The sequence below is a fragment of the Syngnathus leptorhynchus genome, chromosome 22 (assembly GCF_054491065.1).
Source record: "Syngnathus leptorhynchus isolate UIUO chromosome 22, UIUO_Slep, whole genome shotgun sequence".
Lineage (NCBI taxonomy): Eukaryota > Metazoa > Chordata > Actinopteri > Syngnathiformes > Syngnathidae > Syngnathus > Syngnathus leptorhynchus.
In genome coordinates this window covers 1,875,597-1,894,576 of record NC_141216.1, presented here as the reverse complement: position 1 = coordinate 1,894,576, position 18,980 = coordinate 1,875,597, and the positions used below count along the sequence as shown (strand labels likewise).

The window sequence follows — 18,980 nt, the reverse complement described above, 5'->3', positions numbered from 1 at the left end:
GTGGGTAAAGTTATTATAGAATGTATTTTTTGCGCGTCGATAGCAAATCATATTAATTAAAACAACACAAACAAATAAATAAATTAAAATATTTATTACTATAATAAAATATGACATACAGCAGCACTACTACGGAAGCCCCTCAGTGTCTCATCATGAAAACCCGGAAGTTACGGGTCCACAACAAGGATGTCGTCGCGTTTGTAAACTTGCAAGTTATCGTACAATAGCCAGTCTTATGTTGTTCATTTAGGATGCAAAATTTAGCGGAAGCTATCTGGATGATATTTTAGAGCCACTTGAATCTTCTCGCTAACAAGCCTATAGGATTTGCGCGTGTGTCAGTGAAGGGCATGGCGGGGTGGATGGTGCACGGGGTTATCCGAAACCTGCGAGCCATAGAGCGGCTATGGTGGAATCCTCCTGTCCGGGCTTTGCACCTGAGCCCAGCCTTGTGCGCAGGTCACAACAAGTGGTCCAAAGTCAAACACATTAAAGGTCCTAAAGATGAGGCAAGAGGGAAAATGATAGCCAAGTTTGGCATGATGATCAAGGTTGCAGTGAAAGGTGAACATGTTTGAAATTGCCATTTTAATTCCTGTTGGCTTATTGTGGCAATTATTTCGTCATATTTGTCCTTTTTAGAGGGTGGACCCAATCCAGACATGAACGTCAATTTAGCCCAACTCCTGGAGCAGTGCAGAAACAAGAACGTGCCAAAAGCATCCATCGAGACTGCAATCAAGAATGCGGTGCGTTTAAGAACATGGAGCCTAATTCGATTCCATGCATCCATTTCCTACACGCTTATCCTCACTCGGCTCATGGTGAAAGATGGCATTGACATTTATTTGTCAATTAGCCGGGGAGCTGTAATTAAACGACAACGTATGATAAAGCATCTTTTCTATTCGCAGGAAAAATCCAAGCCGGCATCGCAGCATACGTTTGAAGCTCGGGGACCAGGTGGATGCCTTTTACTCATTGAAGTTCTGACCGATAACACCTCACGCACCCAGCAGGATGTCCGACGAGCCCTCAGTAAAAACGGGTCGGGCCGTCGTGCTTTTTTTCACTTTTCACGATTGCATATAGACTAGCGGCAAAGCACCACTTTTGTCTGAAATCAACCAAAAAAAAACTGTATCATCCACAGGGGAATGTTATCGGAGGGCGCCCGCTATAACTTCAGCAAGAAAGGCGTGGTGGTGGTGCTCGCTCAGAATGTCACATCCGAACGAGCGCTGGAGCTAGCCATAGAAGCTGGAGCGGAGGACGTCCAAGAGACGGAGGACGAGGACGACGACGCGCCCCTCCTGCGGGTATTTTACACTTTTTTTTCATGCATTGAAACAATTAAACTCACCATTGTCTTTTTTTTTTTCCAGTATATTTGTGACAACGTAGACCTGCGCAAGGTTCGGGAGTCCTTGGAGGAGCTAGGGATGAAGGTGATGTCTGCATCTCCTGAGTTTGTCCCTCGCAACCTCTTGCCTCTGGATCAGGAGCAGCTGGAGGCAGCTTCGGCTCTCATCGATGCCCTCAGCGACTGCCCGGACGTGGTTCGCATCTGGGACAATATCCAGGCTCAGAGCTGAGATGCTTTCTGGAGACTCTGTGGACTATTTTGTATATTGATCATGTGTAAGAGATGCTTTTTAGTCAATAAAGAGTTGACCTGAAACAACTTTCTCTCTTTGTGAAACATTTTTGAGCCAAGAAGAACTAGAGTGGGCTATAAACTCAAGTCTGACAGCTCTAATATTTGAAATCACTCTTCTGTAAAATGACAAAAATGGAGTTAGCCTACCGTAGTCCTCAGTGACTCGTTTGATCCAGCCCACCAATGATGATAGAACTTTATTCATCCCACAGTGGGGATATTTACTTGGGGTGAATAAAGTTCTATCATCATCATCATCATCATTGGTGGGACTGAAGCAACTAAAACCAAAAATAAAAGGACTGCTATAAAAAGCCCCATTTAACCAGTTCATACGACAAACAATGGTGGACTGGCTTTTAAATAAATGATGGGCCTCTGTTTGTTGTGATGCTATTTTCTTGATCACTATTAGGACAACAGATGAAGGTCAAAATTGAAGGTCCAATGTCATCACGAGTCCCTGCCCCTCCCATCATTATTATTGTGTCCACGCCAAAGTCAATAAGATAACACATTAACACACGCATGCAACACTTTCTCAACCTTATGGATACTTTGGGATTGCTGGCTGAACATATAGACCAAAGTCCATTTGGATGCTTTTAAGAGAAGCTGATGTCATTTGTGGAATGACCCACCGTGTGGAGAATCCATACGTACTCTGCTAACAAGGGGAAGTCGCTTGCAAGAGCCCTCCAGCTATAGTTGTGTGTTTACCGATGACAGCCATCGATTTTTCCCGCCTGGCTTCCACAACGTGGCATCGAACGTTTTTCCAGTGTTGGCAAAGACATGCGAGCTGCGGGCCAGAGAGGACGGTCCGACCCTCGCCTTTGCATCCAGGGATGAGAAGAAGGAATATTCCATGGACCTTTGAATCCAATCTTTGATCCTCTTCCATGTCAAATTGTTGATCTTTCTGTAGATGTCCGACTCGGACCCGATGAAGTGCGGGGGAGCGACCGGCAGGGAATGCCGATCCCCTCCGACCCCCAGGATGGAACTTCTCAGCCCTTCCAAGAAGAAGGATCGATCCCAGAACGTCACAGAGAAAGTCACCCAGGTATGATTGAGGAGTCCGTTCACGTTTCGGGGGTTCTTCTCTTATTTCAAGTTCTACGCGCATGACTGCTGTTAATTGGATTGCGAGTGGAAAAATCAGTAGTTTGTTGGGTGGCCGCATGTTTTCCTTCCGGGTGACCAACACGAACGAGGTTTGATTGAGCAGCAGTTCAATCGGGTCGGCGCCCAAGGGCTGGGCATTCTGCATCACCGCTTCTCCGGGACGCCGGCTGCTATCGGAGCTCCTCGGAATTTCTAAGCTAGAGAGAAGACCATCCATCCATCTTCTTGGTACAATATGGATATCATCTGAAGAACTTTTTGGGTTTCTTCACTGAGAACAAGTGGCTTTCGGGATGCATCACCATGGTGAATGCCGTCTTGGACGAGACAGAACTCAGTCTCTCAAGGTTTCTATTTAGTTAGCCGCAAAAATAAATGGGGGCAACTGGACTCCTCTTCATCAACCAAGTCTAGTGTCCTCCATTTTTGTTTTTGCTTGATGATTTGTTTTTTTCTGCTTCAGGTTCTTTCCCTGGAGTCTGACGTGCTGCCGGAACACAAACTCCAAGTCCCGGAGACGACGCGGTGGATCTTGCTCCACTACAGCCCCTTCAAGGCCTTCTGGGATTGGATCATCCTTCTCCTGGTGCTCTACACGGCGGTGTTCACGCCATACTCGGCGACGTTCCTCTTGGACGAACACGGCGACGTGCGTCAGAGGATCTGCGGCTACACGTGCAACCCGCTCAACGTGGCCGACCTGATGGTGGACGTGCTGTTCATCGTGGACATCGTCATCAACCTGCGTACCACCTACGTGGACCGCAACGACGAGGTGGTGACGCAGCCCAGCCGGATCGCCAAGCATTACATCAAGGGGTGGTTCCCTATCGATCTCTTTGCGGCCATCCCCTTTGACCTTCTCATTTTTAGGTCCGGCTCTGACGAGGTGAGACCATCGGTGGCCGTTCCCCACCGATTCTATGGCTTTGATCCATCGGTTCCTCACTTCCACAGATGGCGACCTTAACAAGTCTGCTGAAAACAGCTCGCTTGCTGCGCTTGGTCCGCGTGGCGAGAAAGCTGGACCGCTATTCCGAGTACGGCGCCGCAGTTCTCTTCCTGCTCATGTGCACGTTTGTGCTCATCGCCCACTGGCTGGCCTGCATCTGGTACGCCATCGGCTTCGTGGAGAGGCCCTACACCGAGACGGGTTGGCTGGACAACCTGGCCGAACAACTGGGCAAGACGTACAACGACAACGACTCCAGCTCCGGCCCGTCCGTCAAAGACAAATACGTGACGGCTCTCTACTTCACCTTGAGCAGTCTGACCAGCGTCGGCTTTGGGAACGTCTCTCCCAACACCAACTCGGAGAAGATCTTCTCCATCTGCGTCATGGTCATCGGCTGTGAGTCCATCGATTCTCGGAGTCAGCCGATGACGGCTACGGACGTGTTGAATTGATTTGGTCTTCCTCCCGCTCAGCTCTTATGTACGCCAGCATCTTCGGGAACGTGTCGGCCATCATCCAGCGGCTCTACTCGGGCACGACTCGCTACCACACCCAAATGCTACGTGTCAAAGAGTTCATTCGCTTCCACCAAATCCCCGTCAGCCTACGCCAGCGACTGGAAGAATACTTCCAACACGCGTGGTCCTACACAAACGGCATCGACATGAACGCCGTGAGTTTTACTCGAAAATAATTACCCGAGGAGTTGGCCTCACGGTTCTCTTCTCCTCCGCAGGTCTTGAAGGGCTTCCCGGAGTCCTTGCAAGCAGACATCTGTCTGCACTTGAATCGATCTCTGCTGCAGACGTGCAAGGCTTTCCGCGGAGGAAGCCAGGCCTGTCTTCGAGCCTTGACCATGAGGTTCAAGACGGTCCACGCGCCTCCGGGCGACACCCTCATCCACTGCGGCGACATCCTCGAATCGCTCTTCTTCATCTCGCGGGGTTCCATCCAGGTCATCAGGGACGATGTGGTGGTCGCCATACTCGGTAAAGAACACAAATACATTTCATCATCTCTACCGAGCGCCGTGTCAAATATCCGAGCCTCCTACAGAGAAGGATGACATCTTCGGTGAGCCCATCCACCTTTACGAAGATCCCGGGAAGTCAAATTCCGATGTGCTGACAATCACTTACTGCGACCTGCACCGAATTCGGAGAGACGACCTGCTGGAGGTTCTGGATATCTACCCCGGCTTTGCCGACAACTTCTGGCGGAACCTGGACTTGACCTTTGACCTCAGAGATGTAAGTTTGGGAAGATCTAGATCTTTGGCAGTTTTGGACTTAAAACAGCAACATCGATTTGTGCGCGGTCTACCAGGCAGATCAAGCGGCGCCGACATTAACTGACGATTCAGGGGACGACAGCGATTTCCGTCACAGGTCGAGACGCAAAATCCACTCTCTGGACTGCAGAATCAGACCAGGTGAGGCGTACCAACGCACGCCGTTTACCTCAAGCATTAAGTCTTCATATTCCCAAAAAACAGATGGAATGGATCACGAGGATTCCCAGCCTCTTCGGCCCTGCCGTCATCGTTGCTCCCCGCCCCAAGCCCACTGGGAAGACGCTTGTAGCTGCGGATCCCAGTGTTCCCAGTCCAGCGAGGATTTGACGAAACCTCTGGCTCAGGGCGCCGAAGTGGACTTTTACCCCTCCAAAGAAGGCAGACGGGAATACGCCCCCTCCGAGGTGCAGCTGCTCCATCCCGGCGGCGCTGCGGTGGACCAGAATCGTCAAGGTACTACCGTCATGTGACTTCAGACAAGTCACGTGACTCAAGAGGTCTTTGTCGCCATTGTCCGTAGCGTCATCTTTAAATGTGCCAGAAATATTGCACTACTGGACAGATCGACGATCTCAACAGTTGTCCGGCCGGGCCTGGCGATCATCTTCGGTCCGCGACTCGTACCGTCCGCCGCCTTTCATCGAAGAGCGGCCCAGCGAGCTCGAGTCTCGACTGGAAGTTTTGCATTCACAGCTCAACAGGTGAGTTAAAAAAAAAAATAAAAATTCGTCAATCTTCGCTTTACGCACGTTTGACTTCCTCAGATTGGAGACGCGTATGACGGCCGACATCAACGTCATCCTGCAGCTTCTCCAACGGCAGATGGCTCCCGTCCCTCCGGCTTACAGCACCGTGTCATCTCGGACGCTCTCCACTGACTCCACGGGACTTTACGGCGGCGGCGGGACGCCGGTTCTCCACGCAATGTACCACGTGGCTCCTTTGCAGATGGACAGCCCGGTATGGTTAACCGTCATCTCCATTCATCTCCATCTTGATGACATCATCTTTTTACGTGTGTTACTCTAGACCTCCACCCACTCCGATATGAAATTCACAGAGACGGCATCGGGAGGAACCCCAGAAACAGATGACGGTTCAACTGCGGCACGGCCGCCGCATCCCGTGAAGCAGGCCACGCGCGCCTCGCAGCGTTACCCGTCGCTACCCGACAACCTGGACATTATCTCAGGACTGTCTGAGATCCAGAAACATCTCTCAGACCCCGTACTTCCTAACAAAACAGGCACTCGGCGGGACATTTGAAGTTGAATGGACACAGCTAGCAGACAATACATCAATAAAACATATTAGGTGACAACAACGATGAACGCTGATTGGATCGTCTGTCCCCGGAGGCTTTCCGGGACAATCATATTGGATAAAGCCGGGTGGAGGTCCACGAGACTATCGATCCCCACCCTGTGCAGTTTGTGGTTCTATACGACCCTAGGCGCCAGTTGCGTGACCCAAATTTTAGGAACACCCTGCAACGTGCACTTGTGATTCTTCTGCAGATCATCTTGACGCAGGAGTGGAAAATGTTCCAACGAAGCGAGCTGTGTCATTATAAACACATTAGCCGTATTTGTTTGGTGGTCAACACACACGCCTGCTCTTTTCCATAAATACGTGCTGTGTCCAAGAAAAACCGAGCAGGAATTTGCATGTTGTTGTTCTATCGCCCGCACGGGGAAGGGATGAAATCCTCGTGCGGAACCAGTTGTCGGATTGATTCCGTTGTGATGCGTCTGCTCTGAGGATGGCCCACAATTCGTCTTATCATATAAACCTTTTGCTGTACTGCGTCGGCATGGAGACCGGCGTGTATTTCTGGATGGCTTCGTCGTTGATTTGCTTCGTGGTGGGCCTCCCGGCAAGTTTTCTCATCCTGTGGGATATTTTCAAGGCGCGCAGAACCAAAAGTGCTTTAACGTCCATCAATCTGTTTATGTTGAACCTGTCAATCATGGACATCATTTTTTTACTACTCCTACCACCCACCATCATAAATCAGATCCAATATAATAACTCGTGGGTGAGTCGTATCACCGAAATGTTGTACGCCTTGAACTTGTGTGGCCGCCCCCTCCTGATGGCATGCATGTGCGTGGATTTCTACGTGGCCGTCGTTCACCCCATTTTCTACCGCAGGATGAGGACTTTAACTCCCAGGCTGGTAGGGGTGCTCATGGTCTGGATGGTGACCTTGATCACAGGCGGCCTTTATTTTTTCTTCCTCAACTTGTACTTCACTTTTTTTTCGGCTGTGTTTTTCACCATCGCCATGGTGATCATCGGCATCTGCGACGCACTCATCATGCAATCGCTGCTGTCACCGAGCGGGAGCAGCAAAGGCGTCCACACGCAGAAGCGAAGAGCCATTCACATTATCACCAACAGCTTGGTGGTGGCGTCCATTTCCTACCTCCCTCCGGTGCTTCTCTTCATGTTTGGCCTCCTCCTGATTTCGGATCGACGCGTCTTCATGTGCGCCATCGCCGTTCCGGTCACTGTGACTTCCACGTGGGGTTCTGCTGTCATGCCAGTCCTCTTTTTAAATAATTTGGGCAAATTCAATTGTCTCTGGGATAGATGGAAGTAACCCGAATGGAAAATTGTGGCAAAGAGTGAGAGAGAGCAATAGATAACGACAGAGAGGATCAATAAAGGTTGTTAGATATGACTAGCTATAGATAAATACAATATAACAATAATATAATAGTAATTTGTGAGCTGTGCAGAAAAATCAGAGATGTTTAATTTACTCTTTGCTTGTCGACAAAGATGGCATTACAAATGTAAATGAGTGGCCTATGCAGGTGTGTATTTACAAACATTACACACACCTTCAAAATGATGAATAAGGTTTTACAATTACAGCAATTACATTCAATTATGTTTTTTAAAAATTGCAGTTCTACATATAACCGCTAGATGTCAGCAAATGCATGTATTGACTGTATGGTCGCTTATAAATAAAATACTTAAGTCTGTGTTATTTTTTTTTTTTATTCATAAACACATACAATATGCAAACATATCTATGGACAACTGAGCGTTTTCTTCATAAACTATTGTGTTTGCTTACACTCCGCAGTAGACTGATCACAAAATATTCACAATATTACATACAGTATTTACATTATGGGCAAATTCTACACAAATTGAATTGTACTATTTCAATGATTTATTTATTTTATATCTAGTTTGGTAGAATTCAGTTTCGCTCTAGCATCTCTTATCTTTTATTGTGGGCCATTATTCATATAGCTTTTATGTGCCGTTATCACGTACAAATATCAGTAAAACAATATTTTATATATATATATATATATATATATATATATATATAGTATTTAAGAAACATTTCTATTGTATAAAAAGCTTATTTCACAGAAGTTAGCAATGGAAGACGGACAAGAAACCTTATTTGCATCTGATCGAAGAAAATGGCTCAGTTTTCAAACGCCGTACGAGAATGTATTTGATTAAGCGCTGCTTTTTGATGACATCATTGTAGAATGACGTCACGCCGATGCTACCGTATGTATTTTAGCAGTTGGAAAAAACAATCCCGCCTCCTCAAGATGGACGCGGAGGGTCTGACAATGGCGTCCATTGAGTAGCTCTGACCTCGCTCTCTGGCCAGCGCCGGTTGACATGAGGGCAGAAAGTCGGCCGATTATTAACTGGGAGGCCATTGTGTGTGTTTTGTGGCGTCGCTGGGAGGAATTTGAGCCATGCAATGACAACGAGAAGCGAGCGGCGGGGAACGCGTGCGGCTTCAGAGTCAACAGGCCCAAAAGAACAACTTGGCCCTCCAGCTACATTTAACACATGGGGCATGTGTGTTAATTCTTCACAATTGTTGGAATCTATTCACCGGCGCGTGTTTATATTTTTTGGATGTCAAATTTGAAGACTAATGTAAGATGATCACTGTTTACGCTCTGTTTATGCTTTTAATTTTGCTGTACCTGTTAAAATGACAAGATTCGTACTTTATTTAGTACACCTATTTCAAAACTCTGTCGGGTTAAAAATTAGACCCAAGCAGGAAATTGTTTATCGTATACCGTGCAAACACAACGCCGCCGTCTTCACCATACAGTGTGCGTGCTGGAGAGATGGGCAGCGCATGGACTCCTCTGACCAAGAAAAAAAAAAATGTCTTAGAGCCCATGCGAGACCCCCGCCAGGTTTTTCAAGACAGTGAGCAAAATACTAAGCCAGTAAGAACCCTGAAAAAAATAAAATAAACATTCCATGGTCCAGTCAACAGTGATTGGATGAAAAACGGTTGTTCTTGTACTAAATTATTCACAGCTGAGTAAACTTGCGTTCCAGAAAGGTCGGATTGTCGAGAGGAACACTGACGTCACCGGATGAGTCAAAGCGTGTCTGTACCTTCTCATTTGGTCGGACGCTCTCTTGCGCAATCCGCCCAAAACACGCCCAGCTGGATAATTTTGATCATTCACTTCCGTCACAAGCTGCCACCTACGGAACTTCTCCTTACGGTTTATGTATAGCCGCTCCAGGTGTCCGCCAGTCCCAGATATTCCGGATTCTCCGCCGTAGGAGTGATAAATCCACTGACTTGTCTCGGTACGTCCCTGTCCGGTTCCGCCGGGCCGTCGGTGACGGCTTTCGCTTTAGCTACTAGGTCCAGGTAGTACGGGTTGTCGAAGGCGGGTGAGGTGGAAGGGACCAAGTACCTGGGGTTCTCCACGCTGTGGCCTGACGCCAAGCCGTTAGGGAGGCGTCTGTCCACTTTGGAGATTTTCCGAGGGAGGGTGTTGGGTCGCTCCGGCTTGGGCTCGTGGACCTCCTGATTGACGTACTCTGAACGGGCCACCAAGGAAGGAAAAAGACTTATTCGATTTTGCTACAAGCAACTATTTGCCGTGTCGGCAAGTGGCGTGCGTCTGCCTACCTGGCGAGATGTGGTTGTTATTATTGACGTGACTTCTCCTGGGCAGCGAGTGATGAAGATGAGGCGGAAGGAACCCGTTGGGCCCGTCCGTCTCCAGTTCGCCCTGACTCCCGTAAGTGGGGTCTTTGCAGTAGCGGCCGGGGCTAGCCGGGGGCAGCGAGGGGTCATCCGGGGATCCGTCCAGGAAGACCGAGTCGGACTGGCCGCCGGCCGAGGGGCTCCGTGCCAGCGTGGGGTAATGAGGGGTCCACGTACCGTTGGCGGCCGGTAGGGTGGGGTACTGATTGCGAGCGATTGTGCTGAGGGAGGGGTAGCTGCCGCGAGGGGCCGCAGCAGCCGCGGGGGGCTCGGCGTCCAAGCCCTGAGCTCTACTCTGCGCACGATCAGACACACAAAGGAGTTAGGAAGTCCACGAGTGGATGTTGAGAGTCAAAGGTCACTGACCCTGTAGGACTGATGTCTGGACGGTCCGTTTGACTGCACCCCGTCTCCCTGAGCCCTGGGATAGAGGTTGGGCTGAGGCACCAGGTACTTCTCGGCATCCAGCAGCTCCCTCATGTTGTTGCCGTCCTCCTCCAGAAGCATGCGGAAGAAGTGGCTGTCCACCGGGCTGGACATGCTCATCTGCTCGTCGTTCTGCGTAGCGCCACGAGAAAAAGGGACCTTTGAGTCAGCGCGAGGGCATCCCGTCTTTTTTTGCCGCTCTTACCTGAATGACCACATAGCGAGGCGGGTCCCTGGCCATGGCGGAAAAATCATTCACCAGATCTTTGAATCTGGGTCGGCTGTCCGGGTCGATCATCCAACCTTCCGTGCGGGAAAAACAATCAAGATGATTTTCAAAGGTCACCGTTCAAGACGTTTGGGAAGTCAGTGCTCACATTTGACCATGATCATGTAGACGTCAATGGTGCAAATGAGGGGTTGCGGGAGCCGCTCGCCGCCTTCCAGAACATCCGGGATATCTCTGGCTGGGATCATGTCGTAAGGTTTGGCGCCAAACGTCATCAGCTCCCACACTGTCACTCCTGAGAGGCAAAAAAAAACTGTCAAGTCAGCAAAAAGTCACATTTTTCCCACGCTGACCAACACCAACCGTAGCTCCAAACGTCGCTTTGATGCGTGAACTTCCTATGCAAGATGGACTCCAGCGCCATCCATTTAATCGGAACCTAAAAGCACAAACGTGTCGGTCAATAGTCGAAAAGATAAACAGCGATAATGAAACTTTACCTTCCCCCCATCGGCGTGATATTCGGTCTCGTCGATATCCAGCAAGCGCGCCAAGCCGAAATCTGTAATTTTCACGTGGTTGGGGTTTTTCACCAGGACGTTGCGGGCCGCCAAATCTCTGTGGACGAGGCGCACCTCCTCCAAATAGTTCATCCCCTGCGTCGACACCGTTCAAAATTCAGCAAAACAAAAAACATTTTTGCATAAAGTGACATCACCCACCTTGGCGATCTGGACACACCAGTTGAGGAGGAACTGGGAGCCGATGCGATCTTTGTTCTCCCGGACGTAATCGAGGAGGCAACCGTACGGCATTAGCTGAGTCACCAGCTGCACCGTGGAGGTCAAACAAATCCCCAGCAGGCGACACACGTAGGGACTGGCCACGCCTGCCATTACATAAGCTTCCTGGCAACAACAGCAGCAAGGCATAAAATGGTTTTACAGCTCCCAAATCTGTGAATAAAAAAAAAAGTCAGACTCACGTCGAGGATCTCTTTATTGGCTTTAGGCGAGGTGTTCTCCCGTAAAACCTTGATGGCCACCGGGATCTTGACGTTTTCCCCATCGGGTGTCCACACACCCTGCAAAGAACAATCATTAGTGTTGGTTTAAGATGACCACGCTCACGCAAAAGGCTGTCAAACCTTGTGAACGGTTCCAAAAGCTCCGGCGCCGAGCATTCGGAGCTTCTTCAACTCGGTTTCTTTTAGGATGCGCATTTGAGCCTGATTGGGTGAGGCGCCGCTGGGTGTTAAAGGTTCCACCAGCTGCCGAAGAAAATTGCTCCATGAAAAGCATTCGTTCAAGCGCTGGGCTTGGTGTGCACGGTGCCCACCTCGTGTTCCTGGAGGATCCTCCTCAGTGTCTCCTTCTTTTTCAGCTTCTTCTGTCTCCTCAGGAAGAAGACCAGCAAGGTGAGTAGGATGAAGAAGAGCACCACGCCACCCACAGCAGCTGCGATAGTCGTGCCCGGTCTACGCCAAAAAAAAAAAAAAAAAAAAATGCACTTAGAACTTCACAGAAAATGAAATTCACATTTCTCTATCTTCAAATGAGCTTACCCCGTCTTGGGATGGCTCGGACAGCCTCTCTCATCCATCTGAGTGCAGCTGAGAGAAGATACGACCGTCGTCAGATTGTTGCCTTCAGTTTGTTTACAATGTGTGTGTGTGTGTGTGTGTGTGTGTGTGTGTGTGTGTGTGTGTGTGTGTGTGTGTGTGTGTGTGTGTGTGTGTGCACTCACGACAGGGTGCAGTTGGTGTTGCACGGCAAACAATGTCCCGTGGCATTGCTGTACTTCCACACCGTCTGCTGGTCCTCCTTCACACCGCTGGGGCAATGCTCCACGCAGAACTCGCCGTCCTGGAAGTTCTGGCACTCGGTACATTGGTCTGCACCCTGCGGTGAGATTTTTTTTTTTTTGGGGGGGGGAAGTTAGTCTCTGGTGATCTATTTGGTTCCTCTAAAACTGTTGAAGCGTCTTACCTGCCCGTGACATGTGACAGAAGTATTGAGAGGTCGACACTGTGCGTGACAGGCGATGCACAGGAATCCATCGATGTATTCGCGTACGGGACTGCAAGACAAACAAAAAGATTATTGCTTTTAATTGTTATTTATTTTTCACATTTTTATATAAAAAAAAAATATAAATAATATATTTATTTGATATATTTTTTATATTGATTTGAGTGTTAAAAAATGACAACATCAGTGAAAGGTAAGTTTGAAAGATTTTGTTTTGATTCGTTTGGTGCAGGCTTGACACAAAGAAGCTCACCCCTGCTGGAGGTCACACTGCTCAACACACTGAGTGCCACGCTGGAAACTCTTGCAGGACACACACTGGCCGGGCCCCGGCCCCCAACATCCACCCTCACACAGGGAATGACACACATGCCCCTCCCTCTCTGAAGAAAAATAAAATAAAATGTAATCCATCTACTCTCCACATGGTACTGACAAATGTACCCACCGCAAAGTTGGGGGTCTCGGTTTTGATTGACGATGTAGTGGGGCCCCTGGGTGGGATGCAGGAGGCTGCTCCAGGGTAACGAATTGGTGTAGCACAGCCGAGGGTTGTTGTGCAACAGAATCAAACCGCCGCTGATGCTACGCAGCGAACGTAGCCCGAGCGACTGGATGTGAACATTCTGGACGGCCAGGGAAAACACTCCCCTGATAAAAAAACAAAACTTGTTTATATTTGACAGGAATCATCGGGACACATAATCATTCTACCAATGCGAAACACATAAGCGGACCTGGGTCGGGACTTATTTACATTCGCCTTGACCTAGTTTGAACACGTGCTCGTCCTTGTACGCACTGACTGTTACTTTTGTCCCGGCTGACGCGTGTTGCCAGTTGAAGCAGTTGGCCTGGCTAATAATTAGCCTTTATAACCAGGAAAGCGTTTCGACTCAGAGACTAGAGGCTTCAAAAAAAAAAGAAAATTGCAATCCACTGTCTTACTTGTAGAGCATCCTGCCTCGGATCACCTTCAGGTTCTCAAACACAGACAAGTCGCTCCAGTCTTCCGGCCAGGCATCAATATACAAATAACCTGCAAAGTTCATACCAAGACATTATATCTAAAGTCATTCATTAATTTGCTTTGCGGTATTAAAAAAAAAAAAAAACACGAGGAGAGGTGCTATACCTGTAATCTCCTCCAGGTTCTTGAAGGCCTTCAGGTGCTCGAGAGTCAGGCCTGATGTGTTGGTCGCAGGGTCACTAAATGTCAAAAATCATACGCAAGGAACGCCATATAAGAACTATTTAGGAGGAACTTTAGATTGATGCGATTTTATGAACATGACCGCATCATTTCCCTGTTCTCATTTTTAAAAAAGCGCATAACTTACAAAACGAAGCTCTGAGGGAGAAAGGCCAGACTTCCAAATATCTTCTTACAAGCACTGAATTGTTCCACATTCGAAGAGGTTACCATGGCGACGCCGTGGTTGTCTATGACGCCAAGGTTGTCCATCCCCAGGCCATAACACACTGTGAATTCAAGTCACAACATGACATGAGAGGGGGGAGGTTTGGGGCGAGATGATTACAACTCATTTAAATACATGAAGCAGAACCTTGGAAGGAATCCAAACATGAGTCCAAAAGACTCACCTTTTGGACAGTCTCCATCACACTTTTCACATTTCTGCATCTCGTCCCCTTTGGGATCGGAGATGATGACTTCCTGGTTGGCTTTGGGGCAAACTAACGTGCAGGCCACGTCCATAGCCAGATAATTATCTAAAGACAAAGACCAACGTTTTATCGATCACATCGTGGCTCGCTTCTTGGAATTCTTAGTCTTTGACGATCTAGTCTCACATGGACACGTCTTGATGCAGGTGGCTCCAAAGTTAAACTTTTTGTCCGGGTTGGGTTTGGTCTCAAAGGTGACCAGGTTGTAAATGATGGGCGGGGGACAACCGTTCTTGCACACGCCGCTGTCGTTGAAGTGTCGGCACGCCTGCCGGAGAAGACGCCAGGTGACTCTTAGTGATAGAAAAACTACAAGAAAAAAAAAAAAAAAGTCATTTACCAGACAGTCGGAGTCTTTGGGTCCAGTGCATCCGGCGGCGCACTCCAAGTGACAGCAGTCGTTGGGCAGAGGCCCTTTGCATCGCTGGCAGCCTGAAGAGCAACTTATCCGTGTCACTGCAACAAAGGGAAACATTAAATGGCATGCCATAAAAAAAGAAAGAAAAAAAACGTCGCTTACAGGTTTGGCAATCCTGTGGAGTTTCCCCCCAACAGCTGTTCTTACACGCAGGTGAGCAACTGGGACCTGGCAAAGCCAAAGGTGACAAATCAAGCATGTCATTAAGGTGTCAAATATTTCAAGGGATTGCTCACAGTCGGACGCTCTAGGCTGGAGTCGGTGTGGCCCGGCGTGGATGTTCTGCTCATCCAAAGTGTCCCTCCACACAATGTTCTGGGGGTCCGGGAAGCAAAGCTGAGGGTTTCCCCAAATATAGACCCCACCCAAAAGGATCTCTGCGAGAAGATAGACGCTCAAAAAGCTGTTCAAATGATTTGAACGTTCCTATTGGTGACCTTTTCCCAACCTGTTAGGCTCCGAAGACGAAGTGTCCTGAGTCCATCCTGACCGTCCCGGGTGTTATCCTGCACCACCAGGGTATAGCTGGAGTTGTACAGCTGGCTGCCTCGGATAATCCGAAGGTTGTCCAAAGGCACCAGGCTCACGGAGACATGAGCCACCAGCACATAGCCTTGCACCTCCACAATCCCCTGTCAAATGTGGACATAAAATGTGAGTGGGTGGAGGGGGGGGTGTTGTTCCTCAATGTTTGCTTCTAAGCCCACTGTCGTTAAAATATCAATCCAACCTTGCTCTAAAAGAGGATGAAAACAAAAAAACACCTGTAGGAAGGAGAGGTCCGGAGTTCCATGAAGGTGCGTAATCTCCAGGTTGCCGTGGACGACCTGGCAGCCGGTGTAAAGTAACCTCAAGGTCTCGTAGTGATTTTCCAAGCTGGAGGGCAGGGCAAGCTTCATGTCCGTGCCCAGGCACACTGCAACACATTCAAAACGTCATCGGCGCTTGCTTAAGCCAGCACACCTAGTAATTAGTCAACTCATCAATTGTGATTCTGGAATCCACACTGATTCTTTCAGATACCACTAGGGGGAGCACTTTGCAAATCAATGTATATTAATTGCTCGTTTTTTTTCATCTTAGTTCATTGATTTATTTTTACAAAAGAAAGACAAGTTGGCGCTAAATACAAAAGGCATTCATAGGTTTTCCGCTGAGATTCCCCACAGCGGGCCACTAAATTGGGGGTCGTACAATGTTGGAGTCCACAGTGGGGGGCTCACACATAGCTCCCATGCTTCAGCAATCAGTCATACAGTGGATAGTCCCTCCTCCTCTTCTTCTCGAGGTTATAAATGACTTCCTCTGGCATGCTGCCAGCCAACAGCCCCACGCAATTTTCCTGCCTGAACCCCCCCAACCCACGGCCACTTGTACTATCCGTGTCTCTCCTTTGGTTCAAATGAAAGCTGACGGGAAGCGGCAAGTCTCTTGACAGCAAATGGCGCAACGCGAGGCTGCCAAAAATACACACCCAGCCGTCACAGCTTGTGTCAGGTGTCAATTCCTCGCTGCTTGAGCGCTGATATCATCACGAATAGTTGGACTCGTCAAAGGGACAAAATTAAATCACAATTAGATGGATGGATTGAAACTTTGGCAAATCTGTGCCCGCAAACAGCAACTCAGACAAAAACACCTTTTAAAAGCACACACACTCAAAGTTGCAGATGTGAGAAATGGGTTAAAACGCATTTTCCATTTCTACTAATTGTCTTAAGCTTTCTCAAAGTCCAGGCCGCACCTGTGGTGTGACGGCAAACCAAACCAAGCCGGTAATGTGGTTGAATGTTTACTCGTGTGTTTACCAGCGTGTTTACTAGCATGTGCGGTGACAAACATCAGGCGTTCCAAAATCTCAACAAAGATCATCTGGACAACAGGACTTTCTCCGAAGTTGCGTGAAACCTTTTGAACGTATAACATGAACATATTTTTCTCACTAAAGAAAAAAGGAAGAGAGACGAGTGTTGCTCAACATACAAGCTGAACAGGATCCTACATAGGCGCGAGTCCTCATTCACTCACGCCCGCTGTTGTTTTGAGATTAGCATCACAAACACGCCAGGCTTTCACGTTGACTGCATGAGAGCAGCTGCGTCGGGCTTCAAAATGGACGGATTGTATCAACAAAAAAAAAAAGATTCAGACAAAGTACGTCTTGTTGAAGACCAAATGAATATGAAAGTGGACCAACGCAGGGAGTGAAAATAAAGAAAGAAGACGACAAGAATGGGAGACTAGTGAATCACAGCTGGCCCCGGCTGATCCTGAAAGTGCATTCATCACAATTGATCACTCCGGATCGCAGGATTTCAAATAACAGCCAATTGTCAGCACTCATGCACAACTGATGCTTCATATTGATTGACACCAAAAGTGCACCGACCTGTTCCCGCCAACAATGCTCATTTGTTTACCTGTGACAAGCGACTGTGTCACAGTACGTTACGTACCGTAATAGCAACGAAAATGATTCCCGCTCAACTGCCAAGTTCCATGATTACTCACGGACAGAACGCTTTCAAGGCCAGGTCCAAAATAAATCAGCCCTATCCATGTAAATATGAAAATATTGACGGCTCTTAATACAGTGCTTTCAGTCATATTGATCTTTATGTGCTGACCTCAAAAGAATTTTTTTATGCACCCATTGGCTTATCTGACTCTGCAACAAGACACGTCATTAGGTACAGCAGCACCATCAAATGGGAACCAGTGCATTCAAAATATTGACGTTGCCATGACGACATTATCAAGATGAAAGTTCATGAAAACAAGGCGGGATTCCCACATTCAAAAATACATTATTACCAATTCATGAGACATAATGAATAAAATAGCTTTATTTTACACATAGCAATACTGTTCTTCTTTGTCTCCTAACTACTGCAGGTACCTTTTACACAGTGCCGCCTAGTGTTCGGACTGAAACACTACACGAAGACATTTTTAACCCGAATTGCAAATTATCAACGCATTATCAAGTCTAAATTTGTAACTTTGAAATTTTCCAGGATTCTGCAAACCTGAGCTACTCGTAGGAAAGTACGACGTGGCCACTGAGTTCAAGTGTCATGAGCGGGTTGCTCACCGAAAGGCATCATCGATCAAATCGAATTCATTTCGCAGTGAAACTTAAACAGTTGCTAGTGTGCATGCAAAAGCGTGCGCAGTTTGTCCCTCCTCACACTGGCATGCAGTCACTCAGACAGACAGACATGACAAGTGGCTCTCTAATCAGACAATGTCCTCCTGTTTTGGAAGCACTGGTAAATAATTGACATCGCAATGATCCTCGCTTGTACAATGCACCTCTTGTTGTTGTTATTGTTGTTTACATGCACGGCTAACTAGCTAAACTAGCCGCCTGGCAGTCTGACTGCACACGCCACAAGTTGCAAAGCAGGTTCTCATATTTGTTACCTGAGCTTTTGGTTTTTTTTTTCTTTCCCCTTTTCTTCTTTTCTACTACTGCTCGCGCTGTTTGCGTATACGTGCAAGTATGTCAACTCTAAACACTTTATGGGAAGTTAGAAGTAGAAGAGGAACTTTTTAGGGCGACAGGTGTGATTCTCAGGTCAGTCACTTCGAAAGTTATTTCATGTCTCACACACACACTTTGACTTGATTCAGGGAGGTTCTGTTCTACTGGGTTAAACGGCGACCAAATGTGTGTTGGTGTGTGCTGTTTGATGCATAAAAGTCACTCACCTTCCCTGGCCAACGAGCCCGACCCTCGGAGCAACACGGCCCCGAGCAAGAGCAAACTTTTCACCGCCTCCATCTGCAGACTCTTCCCCGGAGCGACGCTAGTCCATACCCCCGACGTCCGCTATTCCCCTTCAGGCTTTTCTTGTCCACGTTGAGGCAACTCGCCGGGGTTTTCTTCGTGATTTGTCGCCCCTCACACAATCTCAGACTTCCTCTGAGTAGTAAAGCGTGTCTGCGCGCGCACAACACCAAGAGCGCTCCTGTGAAGGCCTGACAGGGGCGTGGCCCGACAATCCTTCTTATTACTTAACCCTCTGCTGGATGGATGAATGAATGATCAAATCATTTGAGTAAAAAAAAAAAAGTCATATTCCATGTTTTTTTGCTTTACATTCAATTGGCATTGTGTTGCGCCTT

The 18,980-nt window shown here is 48.1% G+C and overlaps 3 protein-coding genes across 4 annotated transcripts; 2 read left to right on the top strand and 1 right to left on the bottom strand.

Annotated features, from left to right (window-relative positions):
* Positions 1-4: 4 nt before the first annotated feature.
* taco1 (translational activator of mitochondrially encoded cytochrome c oxidase I) lies at positions 5-1,649 on the top strand. Of its 2 annotated transcripts, XM_085904052.1 has the most exons (5): positions 14-567; positions 646-752; positions 918-1,051; positions 1,157-1,322; positions 1,389-1,649. In XM_085904052.1, exons 1-5 carry the CDS (start codon positions 354-356, stop codon positions 1,596-1,598), a joined length of 831 nt encoding a protein of 276 aa, XP_085760178.1. In that variant the 5' UTR covers positions 14-353; the 3' UTR covers positions 1,599-1,649. The 2 variants fall into 2 exon arrangements, with proteins under 2 accessions (XP_085760177.1, XP_085760178.1); XM_085904051.1 differs by having other exon boundaries at positions 5-567; positions 1,157-1,649.
* A 942-nt stretch (positions 1,650-2,591) lies between these two features.
* Positions 2,592-6,306, top strand: kcnh6b (potassium voltage-gated channel, subfamily H (eag-related), member 6b). The gene is made up of 11 exons (XM_085904604.1): positions 2,592-2,729; positions 3,255-3,680; positions 3,749-4,142; positions 4,220-4,419; positions 4,483-4,735; positions 4,803-4,996; positions 5,073-5,178; positions 5,242-5,493; positions 5,561-5,741; positions 5,805-6,000; positions 6,103-6,306. Exons 1-11 carry the CDS (start codon positions 2,592-2,594, stop codon positions 6,304-6,306), a joined length of 2,544 nt encoding a protein of 847 aa, XP_085760730.1.
* Positions 6,307-8,377: 2,071 nt separating this feature from the next.
* Positions 8,378-18,830, bottom strand: erbb2 (erb-b2 receptor tyrosine kinase 2). Its single transcript, XM_085903257.1, has 27 exons — positions 18,564-18,830; positions 15,614-15,765; positions 15,298-15,481; positions 15,086-15,226; positions 14,952-15,017; positions 14,772-14,887; positions 14,558-14,699; positions 14,348-14,476; positions 14,083-14,224; positions 13,878-13,951; positions 13,691-13,781; positions 13,191-13,393; positions 12,996-13,125; positions 12,701-12,791; positions 12,459-12,613; positions 12,277-12,324; positions 12,051-12,189; positions 11,860-11,982; positions 11,698-11,796; positions 11,435-11,620; positions 11,213-11,368; positions 11,076-11,151; positions 10,861-11,007; positions 10,689-10,786; positions 10,424-10,615; positions 9,980-10,352; positions 8,378-9,888 (listed from the first exon to the last, which is right to left on the bottom strand). The coding sequence occupies exons 1-27, from the start codon at positions 18,634-18,636 to the stop codon at positions 9,566-9,568; spliced, it is 3,849 nt and encodes a 1,282-aa protein (XP_085759383.1). The 5' UTR covers positions 18,637-18,830; the 3' UTR covers positions 8,378-9,565.
* Between the last annotated feature and the right edge of the window lie 150 nt (positions 18,831-18,980).